The 15,790-nt window shown below is 30.4% G+C and overlaps 13 protein-coding genes and 24 non-coding genes across 37 annotated transcripts; 23 read left to right on the plus strand and 14 right to left on the minus strand. All coding sequences in view use genetic code 5, as the record gives it.

The window, feature by feature from the left end:
• The first annotated feature begins 303 nt into the window (after nt 1–303).
• ICG89_mgt01 lies at nt 304–370 on the plus strand. Its single transcript has one exon. It is a non-coding gene; the product is annotated as a tRNA-Ile (tRNA).
• ICG89_mgt02 lies at nt 368–436 on the minus strand. Its single transcript has one exon. It is a non-coding gene; the product is annotated as a tRNA-Gln (tRNA).
• On the plus strand, nt 436–503 carry ICG89_mgt03. The gene has a single exon. It is a non-coding gene; the product is annotated as a tRNA-Met (tRNA).
• On the plus strand, nt 504–1,499 carry ND2 (NADH dehydrogenase subunit 2). The gene has a single exon. It carries the CDS (start codon nt 504–506, stop codon nt 1,497–1,499), a length of 996 nt encoding a protein of 331 aa, YP_009919176.1.
• Nucleotides 1,498–1,563, plus strand: ICG89_mgt04. The gene has a single exon. It is a non-coding gene; the product is annotated as a tRNA-Trp (tRNA).
• ICG89_mgt05 lies at nt 1,556–1,617 on the minus strand. Its single transcript has one exon. It is a non-coding gene; the product is annotated as a tRNA-Cys (tRNA).
• A 2-nt stretch (nt 1,618–1,619) lies between these two features.
• ICG89_mgt06 lies at nt 1,620–1,688 on the minus strand. The gene has a single exon. It is a non-coding gene; the product is annotated as a tRNA-Tyr (tRNA).
• On the plus strand, nt 1,686–3,221 carry COX1 (cytochrome c oxidase subunit I). Its single transcript has one exon. It carries the CDS (start codon nt 1,686–1,688, stop codon nt 3,219–3,221), a length of 1,536 nt encoding a protein of 511 aa, YP_009919177.1.
• Nucleotides 3,222–3,288, plus strand: ICG89_mgt07. The gene has a single exon. It is a non-coding gene; the product is annotated as a tRNA-Leu (tRNA).
• COX2 (cytochrome c oxidase subunit II) lies at nt 3,289–3,966 on the plus strand. The gene has a single exon. It carries the CDS (start codon nt 3,289–3,291, stop codon nt 3,964–3,966), a length of 678 nt encoding a protein of 225 aa, YP_009919178.1.
• Nucleotides 3,967–3,972: 6 nt separating this feature from the next.
• Nucleotides 3,973–4,042, plus strand: ICG89_mgt08. Its single transcript has one exon. It is a non-coding gene; the product is annotated as a tRNA-Lys (tRNA).
• ICG89_mgt09 lies at nt 4,043–4,107 on the plus strand. The gene has a single exon. It is a non-coding gene; the product is annotated as a tRNA-Asp (tRNA).
• Nucleotide 4,108: 1 nt separating this feature from the next.
• Nucleotides 4,109–4,270, plus strand: ATP8 (ATP synthase F0 subunit 8). Its single transcript has one exon. The coding sequence runs from the start codon at nt 4,109–4,111 to the stop codon at nt 4,268–4,270; it is 162 nt and encodes a 53-aa protein (YP_009919179.1).
• ATP6 (ATP synthase F0 subunit 6) lies at nt 4,264–4,933 on the plus strand. The gene has a single exon. A coding segment is annotated over exon 1 (670 nt).
• On the plus strand, nt 4,934–5,719 carry COX3 (cytochrome c oxidase subunit III). The gene has a single exon. The coding sequence runs from the start codon at nt 4,934–4,936 to the stop codon at nt 5,717–5,719; it is 786 nt and encodes a 261-aa protein (YP_009919181.1).
• ICG89_mgt10 lies at nt 5,719–5,781 on the plus strand. The gene has a single exon. It is a non-coding gene; the product is annotated as a tRNA-Gly (tRNA).
• ND3 (NADH dehydrogenase subunit 3) lies at nt 5,782–6,135 on the plus strand. The gene has a single exon. The coding sequence runs from the start codon at nt 5,782–5,784 to the stop codon at nt 6,133–6,135; it is 354 nt and encodes a 117-aa protein (YP_009919182.1).
• Nucleotides 6,136–6,145: 10 nt separating this feature from the next.
• ICG89_mgt11 lies at nt 6,146–6,207 on the plus strand. The gene has a single exon. It is a non-coding gene; the product is annotated as a tRNA-Ala (tRNA).
• ICG89_mgt12 lies at nt 6,208–6,270 on the plus strand. Its single transcript has one exon. It is a non-coding gene; the product is annotated as a tRNA-Arg (tRNA).
• A 6-nt stretch (nt 6,271–6,276) lies between these two features.
• Nucleotides 6,277–6,341, plus strand: ICG89_mgt13. Its single transcript has one exon. It is a non-coding gene; the product is annotated as a tRNA-Asn (tRNA).
• Nucleotides 6,341–6,408, plus strand: ICG89_mgt14. The gene has a single exon. It is a non-coding gene; the product is annotated as a tRNA-Ser (tRNA).
• Nucleotide 6,409: 1 nt separating this feature from the next.
• ICG89_mgt15 lies at nt 6,410–6,477 on the plus strand. The gene has a single exon. It is a non-coding gene; the product is annotated as a tRNA-Glu (tRNA).
• Nucleotides 6,477–6,543, minus strand: ICG89_mgt16. The gene has a single exon. It is a non-coding gene; the product is annotated as a tRNA-Phe (tRNA).
• Nucleotide 6,544: 1 nt separating this feature from the next.
• ND5 (NADH dehydrogenase subunit 5) lies at nt 6,545–8,242 on the minus strand. The gene has a single exon. The coding sequence runs from the start codon at nt 8,240–8,242 to the stop codon at nt 6,545–6,547; it is 1,698 nt and encodes a 565-aa protein (YP_009919183.1).
• A 2-nt stretch (nt 8,243–8,244) lies between these two features.
• Nucleotides 8,245–8,308, minus strand: ICG89_mgt17. Its single transcript has one exon. It is a non-coding gene; the product is annotated as a tRNA-His (tRNA).
• On the minus strand, nt 8,309–9,640 carry ND4 (NADH dehydrogenase subunit 4). Its single transcript has one exon. It carries the CDS (start codon nt 9,638–9,640, stop codon nt 8,309–8,311), a length of 1,332 nt encoding a protein of 443 aa, YP_009919184.1.
• On the minus strand, nt 9,634–9,927 carry ND4L (NADH dehydrogenase subunit 4L). Its single transcript has one exon. It carries the CDS (start codon nt 9,925–9,927, stop codon nt 9,634–9,636), a length of 294 nt encoding a protein of 97 aa, YP_009919185.1.
• Nucleotides 9,928–9,929: 2 nt separating this feature from the next.
• ICG89_mgt18 lies at nt 9,930–9,993 on the plus strand. Its single transcript has one exon. It is a non-coding gene; the product is annotated as a tRNA-Thr (tRNA).
• ICG89_mgt19 lies at nt 9,991–10,058 on the minus strand. Its single transcript has one exon. It is a non-coding gene; the product is annotated as a tRNA-Pro (tRNA).
• Nucleotides 10,059–10,060: 2 nt separating this feature from the next.
• On the plus strand, nt 10,061–10,555 carry ND6 (NADH dehydrogenase subunit 6). The gene has a single exon. It carries the CDS (start codon nt 10,061–10,063, stop codon nt 10,553–10,555), a length of 495 nt encoding a protein of 164 aa, YP_009919186.1.
• Nucleotides 10,555–11,688, plus strand: CYTB (cytochrome b). The gene has a single exon. The coding sequence runs from the start codon at nt 10,555–10,557 to the stop codon at nt 11,686–11,688; it is 1,134 nt and encodes a 377-aa protein (YP_009919187.1).
• Nucleotides 11,689–11,691: 3 nt separating this feature from the next.
• Nucleotides 11,692–11,759, plus strand: ICG89_mgt20. The gene has a single exon. It is a non-coding gene; the product is annotated as a tRNA-Ser (tRNA).
• A 77-nt stretch (nt 11,760–11,836) lies between these two features.
• ND1 (NADH dehydrogenase subunit 1) lies at nt 11,837–12,769 on the minus strand. Its single transcript has one exon. It carries the CDS (start codon nt 12,767–12,769, stop codon nt 11,837–11,839), a length of 933 nt encoding a protein of 310 aa, YP_009919188.1.
• ICG89_mgt21 lies at nt 12,770–12,834 on the minus strand. The gene has a single exon. It is a non-coding gene; the product is annotated as a tRNA-Leu (tRNA).
• ICG89_mgr02 lies at nt 12,835–14,090 on the minus strand. The gene has a single exon. It is a non-coding gene; the product is annotated as a 16S ribosomal RNA (ribosomal RNA).
• ICG89_mgt22 lies at nt 14,091–14,160 on the minus strand. The gene has a single exon. It is a non-coding gene; the product is annotated as a tRNA-Val (tRNA).
• ICG89_mgr01 lies at nt 14,161–14,936 on the minus strand. Its single transcript has one exon. It is a non-coding gene; the product is annotated as a 12S ribosomal RNA (ribosomal RNA).
• Nucleotides 14,937–15,790: the final 854 nt, after the last annotated feature.

Below are 15,790 nucleotides of genomic sequence, written 5' to 3' on the forward strand. Positions count from 1 at the left end.
ATACAAAAATGAACACATCCACAACAACAGGATTCTACACAAAACCAACATTCGTATTTTAAGAAAGAAGAATTAAATCAATTCACCTTAATTTAATACAACACCTTAATTTAATGTACCAATACTCATTTTATTATTAAACAATAATAAAGATTCCATCCAAAAAATTGGACAAAACCCCATAATCTAACATTAAATCAATTCACCTTAATCCAATGTACCAATACTCATTTTATTATTAAACAATAATAAAGATTCCATCCCCAGTTTTTAATAAATTAAAAAAAACTGGGGTAAAACATGGATAGGGTGCCTGAATAAAAAGGATTATTTTGATAGAATAAAACATGTATGCACTGTACCCCTATTATATTTTTTAGAATTAAACTAAAACCCGGAAGCCCAAAACTTCCTGTGCATCATACACCAAAATATAAAAAGATAAGCTAAATAAGCTACCAGGTTCATACCCTGATCATAGAAGTAAAATCTTCTTCTTTTTAATTTTAAATATAAGAAAAATATTTTTCTTACTCATTATAACTTTTAGAATTATAATTGTTATTAGATCTGAGAGATGATTAGGAATATGAATAGGCCTTGAAATAAATTTAATTTCATTTATTCCTGTACTTTACAGATCTAAGAATAATTCGTCTTCTGAAAGATGTATAATTTACTTTTTAACTCAAAGTTTAGGTTCTATTTTAATACTAATATCTGTATTATTAAACTCTTCCCTCACGTTGACTCCCTTAGTGAGAGAAGAATTATTTAATACAATATTAATATTCAGAATATTAATCAAGCTAGGAGTACCTCCATTCCATTTTTGATTTCCAGAAATTTTAGAGAAAGCAACCTGATCAAATTGCTTTATTTTAATAATTGGACAAAAAATCGCCCCGCTATTCATTTTATCCCATATTATCAACACAATGCCCATTATCATCATCATAATTACTGCTATAACTGGGGCAATTGGCGGGCTTAACCAAACTTCAATCCGTAAAATTATAGGATACTCATCTATTAACCATTTAAGATGAACAATAGCATGCATTAAATATAATAATGAAATATGACCCATATATTGATTAATTTATTCAATCATTACATTAATAATAATTATTATATTACAAGAATATTATTCATTCCACATTAATCAACTCTTAAGACTAAATTCATCATTCATAGAAAAATCACTAATCATCACTTTATTCTTAAGATTAGGAGGAATGCCACCATTCATTGGATTTTTACCAAAGTGATTAGTAATTCAAGCAATAATCACATCAAGATCAATTACTGCCCTTGTAATTATAATTTTATCATCACTAATTACATTATTCTATTATTTACGACTTATTGGATCAACATTATTAATTAATTCATCATCAATAAAATGATATCAGACTAATGAGATAAATAAAAACTTAATTATATTGATGCTTACTATTAATGTCTCTCTCCCTGTAGTTTTAACATTCAGCTTTTAAAGCTTTAAGTTAAATAAACTATTAGCCTTCAAAGTTAAAATTACAGAAATTAATGTAAGCTTTAGCACGCTGCTACTTCAGAATTGCAGTCTGATATCATTTTATTGACTATAAAGCCTAACAAGAGATTTTAATAATCATGAATAAATTTACAATTTACCGCCTATATTTCAGCCATCTTGCTTTATGAATAAATGACTATTCTCAACCAACCACAAAGACATCGGAACCCTGTATTTCTTACTGGGTGCCTGAGCTGGAATATTAGGAACATCATTAAGCTGAATTATCCGTATCGAACTAGGTCAACCAGGCCCATTTATTGGAGATGATCAAATCTATAATGTAATCGTAACAGCACATGCCTTCGTTATAATCTTCTTCATGGTTATACCAATTATAATTGGAGGATTCGGAAACTGATTAGTCCCGTTAATAATTGGAGCCCCTGACATAGCATTCCCACGAATAAATAATATAAGATTCTGATTACTTCCCCCATCCCTTACCTTACTGTTAACATCAAGCCTAGTTGAAAGAGGGGCTGGAACCGGATGAACAGTTTATCCCCCACTATCAAGTAATATCGCCCATAGCGGGGCCTCGGTAGATCTAGCAATTTTCTCACTGCATTTAGCAGGAGTATCCTCCATTCTAGGAGCCGTAAATTTTATTTCAACAATTATTAATATACGACCAGCAGGAATAACCCCAGAACGAATTCCCCTATTTGTTTGATCTGTAGGCATTACGGCCCTCTTATTATTACTAAGACTGCCCGTATTAGCAGGAGCAATTACTATATTATTAACTGACCGAAACTTCAATACCTCTTTCTTCGACCCAGCGGGGGGAGGAGACCCAATTCTTTATCAACATTTATTTTGATTCTTCGGACATCCAGAAGTATATATTTTAATCCTCCCCGGATTCGGACTAATTTCACATATTCTGGCCATAGAAACAGGTAAAAACGAAGCATTCGGAGCGCTAGGAATAATTTACGCAATATTAGCCATTGGTCTCCTCGGATTCATTGTATGAGCCCACCATATATTCACTGTCGGAATAGATGTAGATACACGAGCATACTTCACATCTGCCACAATAATTATCGCAGTCCCAACAGGAATTAAAATTTTTAGATGACTAGCTACCTTACATGGAAGAATATTAACTTATTCCCCAAGAATTATGTGAGCCCTCGGATTTGTATTCTTATTCACTATTGGAGGAATGACAGGAGTAGTACTCGCAAACTCAAGAATTGATATTATTCTACACGACACTTATTATGTAGTAGCGCACTTCCATTATGTCTTATCAATAGGAGCCGTATTTGCAATCATAAGAGGATTTATTCAATGATACCCCCTATTTACAGGACTAACAATAAATCCGCTATGATTAAAAATTCAATTCATAATTATATTTATCGGAGTAAATTTAACTTTTTTCCCACAACACTTCCTCGGACTAAGAGGCATGCCTCGCCGATACTCTGATTATCCAGACAGATTCCTTTGTTGAAATATTATCTCTTCATTAGGAAGAACTATTTCATTAATTGGAATCATCCTACTATTATTCATTATCTGAGAAAGAATAATTTCAAAACGACAAATCTTGTTCCAACAGAGATTAGCAACAAATATTGAATGACTCCAAAAGTACCCTCCAGCAGAACACTCTTACTCTGAAATCCCAATCATTAACTCTTAGCTTAATGTGGCAGATTAAGTGCGATGAACTTAAGATTCATTCATAAAGAGTTATTCTTTCATTAAGAATTGCAACCTGATCAAACTTGGGCACCCAAGACGCCAACTCCCCACTAATAGAACAATTAATCTTTTTCCATGACCACACATTAATAATTCTAATTATAATTACTATCCTTGTAGGATACATAATATCCTCCTTACTAACAAACAAATTAATTAATCGATATTTACTAGAAGGACAAACAATCGAACTTGTATGAACGATCCTCCCAGCCATTACACTTGTATTTATTGCATTACCAAGACTACGAATTCTATACCTAATAGACGAAATCAATAATCCACTCATTACAATTAAATCCATTGGACACCAATGATATTGAAGATATGAATACTCAGACTTTATAAATATCGAATTCGACTCATATATAAAACCAACTAACGAACTAGAAATATCAGACTTCCGACTTCTAGATGTAGACAATCGAATTGTTCTACCAATAAATACACAAGTACGAATCCTAGTCACTGCCGCTGACGTACTTCATTCATGAACAATTCCAAACTTAGGAATTAAAATTGACGGAGCCCCCGGACGACTAAACCAAGGAAGATTCTCAATTAATCGTCCAGGCCTTATATTCGGACAATGCTCAGAAATTTGCGGCGCAAACCATAGATTCATGCCCATTGTTATTGAAAGAGTTAATATAAATCAATTCATAAATTGACTAAAGACTTAATTAATTCATTAAGTGACTGAAACGTAAGTAATGGTCTCTTAAACCAAAACATGGTATTTAACAATTACCCTTAATGAAGAAGTTAGTTTAAACTAAAACATTAGCCTGTCAGACTAAAAATATTATATTTAATACTTCTTATATGCCACAAATAGCCCCATTATGATGAACTACTATATTTTTTACATTCACCTTATCCTTCATTATTATTTTTATAATTCTTCACTTCCAAAACTACTATAGCCCAACTTCGACAAAAACAAATATCAAAAGTACAATGCCTGAGGTAAACTGAAAATGATAACAAATCTATTCTCAACATTTGATCCCGCAACATCAATCAATATATCTTTTAACTGAATCAGAACAATTATTGGAATAAGACTAATTCCTATTACATTCTGAATTACTCCATCACGATACAATATAATTTTCAAAAACATCCACATCAAACTCCACCAAGAATTCCAAGTCTTAATTGGACCCCATAACGCAGGCTTTACTTTAATTTTTATTTCCCTATTCACATTCATTCTATTAAACAACTCGTTAGGACTATTACCTTACATATTCACAAGATCAAGCCATTTAACTTACACGCTCACACTCGCCCTCCCATTATGACTATCATTAATAATTTTTGGCTGAATTAACCAAACTCAACACATATTAGCTCACCTTATCCCAGAAGGGACCCCCACTATCCTAACGCCATTTATAGCATGCATTGAAACAATCAGAAATATTGTTCGACCAGGCTCCCTGGCTATTCGATTAATGGCAAACATAATTGCAGGACATTTAATCATATCTTTACTAGGAAACAATATGTTAAGTACCACAACACAAATAATTCCAATCATTTTCTCTGCACAATTAATATTAATGTTATTTGAAACAGCCGTTTCAGTTATTCAAGCATATGTATTTTCCATATTAAGAACACTCTACACTAGAGAAGTAGCTTATGAGAGCAAATAATCACCCATACCACTTAGTAGATTATAGACCATGACCACTCACTGGATCAATCGGAGCAATAACCCTAACATCAGGAATAATCAGATGATTCCATAAAAATGATATATCCTTATACCTTTTAGGCATCCTAATCTTAGTAATAACAATAATTCAATGATGACGAGATATCACCCGAGAGGGAACATACCAAGGAAAACATACAATTGCCGTAACCAACGGACTTAAATTAGGAATGATTTTATTTATTATTTCAGAAGTATTCTTTTTCATCTCATTCTTCTGAGGATTCTTCCACAGAAGCTTATCGCCAACAATCGAAATTGGAATAATATGACCCCCAAAAGGAATTTTAACATTTGACCCTATACAAATCCCCCTTCTTAACACAATAATTCTTCTATGCTCAGGAATTACAGTAACATGAGCTCATCACAGAATAATAGAAAGAAACCATTCCCAAACAACACAAGCACTCTTTATTACAGTCATCTTAGGAATCTACTTCACTTTACTCCAAGGATTCGAATATTACGAGTCCAGATTTACTATCAGTGACTCAGTGTACGGATCATGCTTTTTTATAGCAACAGGATTCCACGGAATCCACGTTATTATCGGAACAACATTCCTACTCGTATGTCTTATACGACATATTTGATGCCATTTCAGAAGAAAGCACCATTTTGGGTTTGAGGCCGCAGCCTGATACTGACATTTCGTAGACGTAGTATGATTATTCTTATATATTTCAATCTACTGATGAGGTAGTTAACCTTTTTAGTACAAAAAGTATATTTAACTTCCAATTAAAAGGTTTATAATTTAAAAAAGGTAATTATAAAAATCCTAATATCAACAATAATAGCAATCTCAATTTCAATAATTCTAATATTAACATGCACAACAATTTCAAAGAAATCAACTCTAGACCGAGAAAAAATATCCCCGTTCGAGTGCGGATTCGACCCCAAAAGATCATCGCGCATGCCCTTCTCAATCCAATTCTTCCTAATTGCAGTCCTATTCCTAATCTTTGATATTGAAATCGTAATTATTCTGCCAATCATCCTGGTTACAAAAACAGGAAGACTTATTCATTGATCTATTACAATATCAATATTCATCGCCATCTTAATTAGAGGACTCTACCACGAATGAAATAATGGAGTACTAGAATGAACAAACTAATAGAAAAAACGGGAATGTAGTTAAAAATAACATTTAATTTGCAATTAAAAAGTACTATTTAAGTCTTTCTCAAGTAATGAAGTAATAAATACATTTAGTTTCGACCTAAAATAAAGAGAACAATTCTCCTTACTTATTTTATTAATTGAAGCCAAAAAGAGGCATTTCATTGTTAATGAAATAAATGATTCAAAAATCCAATTAAAAGAGAATGAGGTACTAAAAGAAGCTGCTAACTATCTTTTAAAGCGGTTAGACTCCGTTTTTCTCTTATATTCATATAGTTTATTAAAAACATTTCATTTTCAATGAAAAAAAGAAAGACACTTTCTACGAATAATTATTCAAGAAGAAAAAATCTTATATAGGCATCTTCAATGCCCTGCTTTAAAATTAAGCTACTTGAACCTTAAATAATAAAAAACACAATCATTAATAAATAAATTAATATAAAAATCTTAACATTATTATACTGATAAAAACTAGCAACCCGACTAAATAAAGAACTTACTATTAACGGAGACTTAGAAATTAAAAACTCTCCCCAACCATAATCCATTATCCTAATATAATTATTAGACAAATATAAGAAATTACCGTAAACCATCCTAGTTCTTAAAAAAGTCAAAAATCATATAGATCTTATAAAAAAACCAAAAATTAACCCCAACATCAACTTACCTCGACTAGAGAGTTTAAAGCCAATTCAAGCACCTAATAAAATAAAAATCAAAGGCATAATCTTTATATGAAATGGAAAAAAAACTAAACAAGGAACGGAAAATACCAATCAACATAACATACTCCCACTAAAAATAGCTAACAAAGAAAGAACAACCATCGACTTCATTATAATCCTGTCCTCAGAGTAAACCTGACAAGAATACATATTTAACCCTCTAAACAAACAAAAATTCACAGAACGAAAAGTATAAGAAACCGTAGTACCAACAGAAATAAAAAAGAATAAATAAATAAAAAAATTACCCATAGAACTCGTTATTATCTCAATAATAATGTCCTTAGAATAAAATCCCGCCATAAAAGGAAACCCACAAAGAGATAAATTAGAAATACAGAAACAAGCACAAGTAAAAGGAAGATTATTAATAATACCCCCTATATAACGCATGTCCTGAGAATCACTTATACAGTGAATCATAACCCCAGCACATATAAATAAAAGAGCTTTAAAAAAAGCATGAGTCAATAAATGCAAAAATGCTAAAATAGGAAACCCCAGAAACAAAATAGACATTATTAAACCAAGCTGTCTTAAAGTAGACAAAGCAATAACCTTCTTCAAATCATATTCAACATTAGCTCTAAGCCCTGCCATAGTTATAGTTATTAAAGACAAACCTAAAACAAATAAACAATTCACATTAAGTAATAAATCAGAAAACCGAATTAACAAATAAACACCCGCAGTAACTAAAGTCGAAGAATGAACTAAAGAAGAAACAGGAGTAGGAGCCGCCATAGCGGCAGGCAATCAAGAAGAAAAAGGAATCTGAGCTCTTTTAGTAAAACCCGCCAAAACGACTAAAGAAACTAAATAAATGCCCCAATAATCCCACATACCCACATAATAAATATAATGCCATCTACCATAATTTAATATCCAAGAAATAGACAACAAAATAGCGACATCCCCAACCCGATTAGCCAAAATAGTCAACATCCCAGCAGAATAAGACTTAAAGTTCTGAAAATAAATAACTAAACAATAAGAAACAAGCCCAAGACCATCCCAGCCAATCAAAATTCTAATCAAGTTAGGACTAACAACTATTATCATCATTGATATAACAAATAGAAAAACCAAAAAATAAAAACGAACCCTTCTTTTATCAGAAATTATATAACTTTCACTATAATAAATAACCATAGAAGAAATTAAAAAAACACAACTAACAAAAACTAAAGATATTCAATCAAACAAGAAAGTTATAGTTATATTACATCTTACAAAAGATAAAAACTCCCAGTCCAAAAACAAAACATAATCATTAATTAAAAAAAAACAACCCAAAAAAAATAATAAAATTCTTATTATAAATAAAAACAATCTTCCTAAAAAATAAACAGAAACTTTATTTAACAAGATTTGGGGTTTATAAATAACACCTACAATTCCACAAATTACTATTCTCAATTAAACTACCCAAACCTAAATTCACAAAACAAAAATATCACACTTAATAATCAATAAATTTAAAGGCAATAAATGAAATATAATTAAAACATACTCACGCAAAGAATTAGGCCCAAAAGACATTCTAGCAGAATAAAAAGAGCCATGTTGAACATAAGAATATAAATAAATTCTATAACAACATCTCAAAAAAGATGAAAGACCTAAAAAAATAAAACTTAAAGAATTCCAACCCATTAATCTATTAATCAATATAATCTCACCTAACAAATTTAAAGAAATAGGGGAAGCCATATTATTAACTCTTAAAATAAACCAAAATAAAGATAAAGAAGGCATAAAAACAATCAAACCCTTATTAACAATAAATCTACGTCTACCAACACGCTCATAAATAATATTAGCCAAACAAAACAAACCAGAAGAACAAAGACCATGGCCAATTATTAAGATTAAGGATCCACATAAGCCCCAAATATTTATAGAAAAAATACCACACAAAACCAAACCTATATGAGCCACTGAAGAATAAGCAATTAAAGACTTAATATCAACCTGGCACATACATAAACAACCAACCATAAAAGACCCATAAAGACTCAGGCCAATCCAAAAATAATTATAATTAACAGAATAATCATACATAAAAAACAAGACACGTATAAGGCCATAGCCCCCTAACTTAAGTAACACCCCCGCCAAAATTATAGAACCTGAAATAGGGGCCTCAACATGAGCCCTCGGAAGTCAAAAATGGACAAAAACTATAGGCATCTTAATTAAAAAAGCAAAAATCAAAGACAAATAAAGAAAGAAATTAAAATCCAAAGAAATCAAAAAATAAAATAATCCAAAAGAAACCCTCTGAATATAAAAAATTCTCAAAAGCAGAGGCAAAGAAGCAAACATTGTATAAAACAATAAATAAAATCCCGCCATTAAACGCTCAGGCTGATAACCCCAACCAAAAATCAAAAATAAAGTACAAACCAAAGAAGACTCAAAAAATACATAAAACAAAAATAAATTAGAAGTCACGAAACAAAAAACTAAGCACATCAAAAGCAAAACATTAACCAAAAGAAATTCAACATCATGATTTCCCTTAATATAAATAACATATCTAGCAACAATTATTAAAAAAACAATCCAAAAACTTAAAAATACTATACACATAGACAAAATATCCCCACCAAAAGAATATCTTAACATTCCAATATAAGGAAGAAATCAAAAAACATTAAAATAAAAAAACAGGCCCAAAATCAAATAAACACAAACATGCCACCATATACCTAATAAACAAATAGGGATCAAAAAGAACAAGAAGAATAACATTCTTACCATCCTAAAATTGAAAGTCTTCTAATCCCATCGTTACCATGACAACGAATAATAGTAACCAAAATACCTAAACCAACAGCACCCTCACATACAGAAAAAGTCAAAAAAACCAAAAGAAAATAATAAGATAGCCCAAAAAAAGTTAAAAACAAGAAAAACAAAAAATACAAAGACAAAACCAAAAACTCTAAACTTAACAAAGTTAATAAAAGATGCCTACGCATAGAACAAAAAATAAACAAACCAGAAAAAACCATAAATAAAAGACCTAAATAATACATCAAATACACTAGTTTTAATAGTTTAAATAAAAATAATGATCTTGTAAATCATAGATAGAAATAATCTTTAAAACTTCAGAAAGAAGCAATACACTTATCATTAATCCCCAAAATTAACATTTTTAATAAACTACTTACTGAAATACTAATAATAACCTCAATAATTACAAGAATAATATTCAGAACAACAAAACACCCTTTAAGAATAGGACTAACTTTAATTATTCAAACAATCCTAGTATCAATAATTACCGGATTAATTATTAATATATTCTGATTCTCCTACATCTTACTAATCTCTATACTAAGAGGAATACTAGTACTATTCATTTACATAACAAGAGTAGCATCAAACGAAAAATTTCAAACATCAGTCTCAATAAGATCAATCACCGCCATGGCCCTCATATCCTCCATCATCCTCCTCTTCATTGTGGATCAATTAAAAACAAAAAGAATATGATCCACAATGAAGAAGGATATAATAAGAAATGAACAGATAATATCCTTATTAAAACTATTTAGCATACATAATATATGAATTACTATTATACTCGTAAGATACCTGTTCATCAGTATAATTACTGTCTCTTATGTTGTAAACGTGCATGATGGCCCATTACGGACAAAAAACTAATGAACAAGCCCCTACGAAAAATTCACCCACTAATTAAAATTATAAATAATTCACTTATTGACTTACCTGCCCCGTCTAGAATTTCCCTTTGATGAAACTTTGGATCATTATTAAGAATATGCCTCATAATTCAAATTATTACAGGGGTATTCCTAGCCATACATTATACAGGAGATATTGAACTTGCTTTCAAAAGAGTAGTCCATATTTGTCGAGACGTAAATAATGGATGGCTACTCCGTAGCCTCCATGCAAATGGAGCTTCATTATTCTTTATTTGCCTCTACTTACATATCGGCCGAGGAATTTATTATGGATCATATAAACTTATAATAACTTGAATAGTAGGAGTTGTAATACTTTTCCTAATTATAGGAACTGCATTTCTTGGTTATGTATTACCATGAGGACAAATGTCCTTATGAGGAGCAACAGTTATTACTAATTTACTCTCAGCCGTCCCATATCTAGGAAATGAATTAGTTAAATGACTATGAGGGGGTTTCTCAGTCGATAACGCAACATTAACCCGATTCTTTGCTCTTCACTTCCTCCTCCCCTTTATTATCGCTGCATTAACCATAATCCACCTATTATTTTTACACCAAACAGGCTCCAGAAACCCCTTAGGGTTAAAAAGAAATCTAGATAAAATTCCCTTCCATCCATACTTTTCAATTAAGGATTTGATAGGAGTAATTATCACTATAATACTTTTTATTTTATTAAATCTCTGAGAACCACGAATCCTAGGAGATCCAGAAAACTTTATCCCAGCAAACCCACTCGTAACTCCCGTACATATTCAACCAGAATGATACTTCTTATTCGCCTACGCTATTTTACGGTCAATCCCTAACAAATTAGGAGGAGTTACTGCAATAGTCTCCTCAATTCTAATCATTGTAATTCTTCCATGAACAAACTTATGCAAATTTCAAGGATTAAAGTTTTATCCCGTAAATCAAATCTTATTCTGATCTTTAGCAGCAATTTTATTATTATTAACCTGAATTGGAGCCCGCCCTGCCGAAGAGCCCTACATTCTAACAGGACAGACCCTCACAGTCATATACTTTATATACTTCTTAATCAATCCCATATTTCTAAAAACCTGAGATAAAATTATCTAAAGTAGTTAATTAGCTTATTCCAAGCGTATATTTTGAAAATATAAGAAAAAGGTTAAACCCTTTATTAACTTTATTAATTCACCTAAAAGTGTGCAAGTATCCTCCCTGTACACATGATAATCTTATTATTAATTCACTTAAAAGTGTGTTAGTAAGCAGAGTTTATAAACATGAATAAAATAAAACCTAAAAAAAACATCAAGTAATTTAAAGAAAGAGGTAAGAATAACTTCCAAGTTAAATACATTAACTTGTCATAACGATACCGAGGCAAAGTCCCCCGAACCCAAATAAATATAAAAACAACAAAAGTAATCCTAATAAAAAATATAATAGATCCCAAATCACATCCCAAAAAAATAATACAACTCAAAAGTCTTATAAAAATAATATTCATATACTCTGACAAAAAAATAAAAGCAAATCCACCTCTTCTATACTCAACATTAAATCCAGAAACCAACTCAGACTCCCCCTCAGCAAAATCAAAAGGAGAACGATTAGTTTCCGCTAAACAAGAAGAAAACCAACAAAAAAATAAAGGAAATGAAAAAAAAATAAATCAAGCATAATGCTGGTACTTTATAAAATCAATAAAATTAAAACTATAAATAAAAACAATCAAACAAATTATAATCAAAGCCATTCTTACCTCATAAGAGATAGTCTGAGCGACTGAACGAAGGCCGCCTAAAAGAGCATAATTAGAATTAGATCTTCAACCTGACAACAGCACTCCATAAACCCCCATCCCAGTACAACACAAAAAAAATAAAACACCAAAACTAAATTCATAAACATTAACTAAAAAAGGAAAAAGAACCCATATGACAAAAGACAAAAACAATATAAAAACAGGAGTAAAATAATAAATTAAAAAATTAGAAAAATAAGGATAGGTTTGTTCTTTAAAAAATAACTTAATCCCATCAGAAAAAGGTTGTATGATCCCTATATAGCCCACCCTATTGGGACCCTTACGAAGCTGGATATACCCTAAAACCCTGCGCTCCAATAAGGTTGTAAAAGCAACCGACACTAAAACACAAACCAAAATTAATAAATAAGAAATCATAAAAATTACTACTTGTAGAACAATCTACATAAATAAATTCTAAATCTACTGCACTAATCTGCCAAAATAGCAATATCAATCAATAACAAAAAATTATTCCATGAATTTGGTCCTTTCGTACTAAAATACATTATAAAATTATGGATAGAAACTGACCTGGCTTACGCCGGTCTGAACTCAGATCATGTAAAACTTTAAAGGTCGAACAGACCTAGTTATTAAGCTGCTACACCTAACACTAATTTTAATCCAACATCGAGGTCGCAAACTTCCTCATCAATATGAACTCTCCGAAGAAATTACGCTGTTATCCCTAAGGTAACTTAATCTTCTAATCATTACTAATGGATCAAAAAAACAATAACCCTTGAAAAAGAATAATGGAAGTTAAAAGAATTCCACAATCACCCCAATCAAACAAAATCATTGAATAATAATAAATAATTCACCAAATCATTATACCTAACAAACTGTAAAGATCTATAGGGTCTTCTCGTCCTATAAAAACATTTTAGCTTTTTAACCTAAAAATTAAATTCATAAATTAAATTAAAGAAAGTTATTACTTCATCCAACCTTTCATACAAGCCCTCAATTAAAAGACAAATGATTATGCTACCTTAGCACGGTTAGAATACCGCAGCCATTCAACCCCTCATTGGGCAGGCCAGACCTTATATAAATATCCTAAAAGGACATGTTTTTGTTAAACAGGTGAGCAATAAAATTGCCGAGTTCCTATAATTTAATTATAATAAATACTAATTTAATCATTATTCCATGAACAAAATCATTAAATTCACTATCCAAATAAAATTCTAAACCTAAAAAAATAAATCATAGTAATAATTATTCTATAACGAAATCCATGATGGCTGACTTCAAGCCCACAAAATTACTAATATAACCATAATTATAGAATTAATATCAAGCTTATCCCTGATAATATTAACTTTAAAAATTGAAATAAAATATAATTATCAAACACAAATAAATAAAGTCTAAATTAAATTTAATTCTTTGAAAACCAGATATTTAAAAACGAATAACATATCATTACTAAAGTTAAATTATAAATTACTATAAAACGTAAACTAACATTTAACTTTATCTCTTCTAATTTCGGGATATATATATAAATATAATAATTTAATTAACCCTGATACAAAAGGTACACTAAATTAAAATTACTTCTAATTAATTTTATTAAATTTCCCTCACAGTACTCATACATTATAATTAAAATCATTATTTCATTAAAAAATACTACAAAATAAGTTATTTCTAATAAAATTTTTATAAAAGAAAGAATAATAATCATAAAACTTCAAGATATGTTGAATCGCACAACCAAATTATTAATGTAAATAATAATGCCTACTATAGACTAAACCTTGATAAAATCTTTCTAGGCCCATCTTCCGATAAACCTACTTTGTTACGACTTATCTCACCTTTAATTAAATGAGAGTGACGGGCGATGTGTACATAATTTAGAGCTAAAATCAATTCTATATTCTAATAAAACTTACTTTCAAATCCTATTTCAATAAAATTTACATATTTATCTCCATAAATAAATTCAATGTAACCCACCTCTTCTTTATCACAGCTGCACCTTGACCTGACATTAAATTCATAAAAATTAAAGAAAATATCCTAATAAAACATTCAATGACAGAGGTATACAAACAAAGATAAAGTAAAATTTATCGTGGATTATCAATTACAGGGCAGGTTCCTCTGAAAAGACTAAATTACCGCCAAATTCTTTTAATTTAAAGATCTAAACTATTAATACTAAGATCACTAATTTTACAATTCATAATAATAGGGTATCTAATCCTAGTCTTATATTGAACTTTCGTATTTCAATCACAATTAATTATATTACATCAAATAATAATTCCACCTAAAAATCTAAAAATTACATAAAAACAAAAACATCAAATACAGATCGAAAAAATTTACTTGCTTCAATTGTATAACCGCGACTGCTGGCACAATTCTGAGTCAAAGCTCATAAAATTAACTAATTCTAGAATTTCCTAAAAATCAAAACAAAAAACTGCGAACATTTAATATCCCCTTTTAGAATTCATGCGTATCACACAAAAATTTACATGTTAAAATTACTTTAAAGCAAATTTGATGAGTTAGAATCAAACTCCTGAAACCCATAATATACAATACTGGCACATTATCAATATTCCTCCCCCCTCTCGGCCTCCCCACGCGGGGCGTGGCGTCCCCCTCTCGGGCGGCGTCACTTTTACTGTAACATATATAGATGGGATATTAAATTGTAACTAACTATTAAATATTTTACATGGTTAAACTGTATCTATAAATAAGATTATTCCTATCTCGTAGAACATTAATTTCCAACCACAAAATCTATGACGATTAAATTGAATGTTATATCCTCTTGTTTCTACTTGAAGTAGAAACTATATCTAGGCTTTGCCCGTGCAATACGTATATCCCAGGAATTATATATTCATGAGTGTCCCCTATTCAGGAAATATTTACATACCACTAGCGCTCCTCTCTCCATAGACTCTCCTCTCTCCCTACTTCCATATACTGTGTTCTACCATGTCTCCCTAAATAGTATCATACCCGGATAGGATTGGGGGGGGGGGGNTTCTATATCTGATATAGATTACATTTATATAAAATCATATAAATATAAAGATTAAATAAGAAAACTTAAGTAATCCCCATAGAGCATACCAAAATTAATTGATAAATATGACTAAAAGTCATCATAAAATGCTCTAAAAAAACAAAAATTCAAAATTAATTTTCTACATTTTATATTACATTATTTACAATCTCGGTACTATAAGAAATCAAATTCGCCCGTAATTACAAAAATAATAAATTTCAATGGAAGAATCTTTCTTTTCAGTCCCAAAAAGAAGCTCTCGGTACCTTAAAATACCCTCTAAGCCATTTAGCGACAACGAAAAAACCCGGAATTACTAAAAAAACAAACAACACAAATAATTCCAGAAAAAACAG

Source organism: Rhodnius prolixus, mitochondrion (assembly GCF_049639745.1).
Source record: "Rhodnius prolixus mitochondrion, complete genome".
Classification (NCBI taxonomy): Eukaryota; Metazoa; Arthropoda; class Insecta; order Hemiptera; family Reduviidae; genus Rhodnius; species Rhodnius prolixus.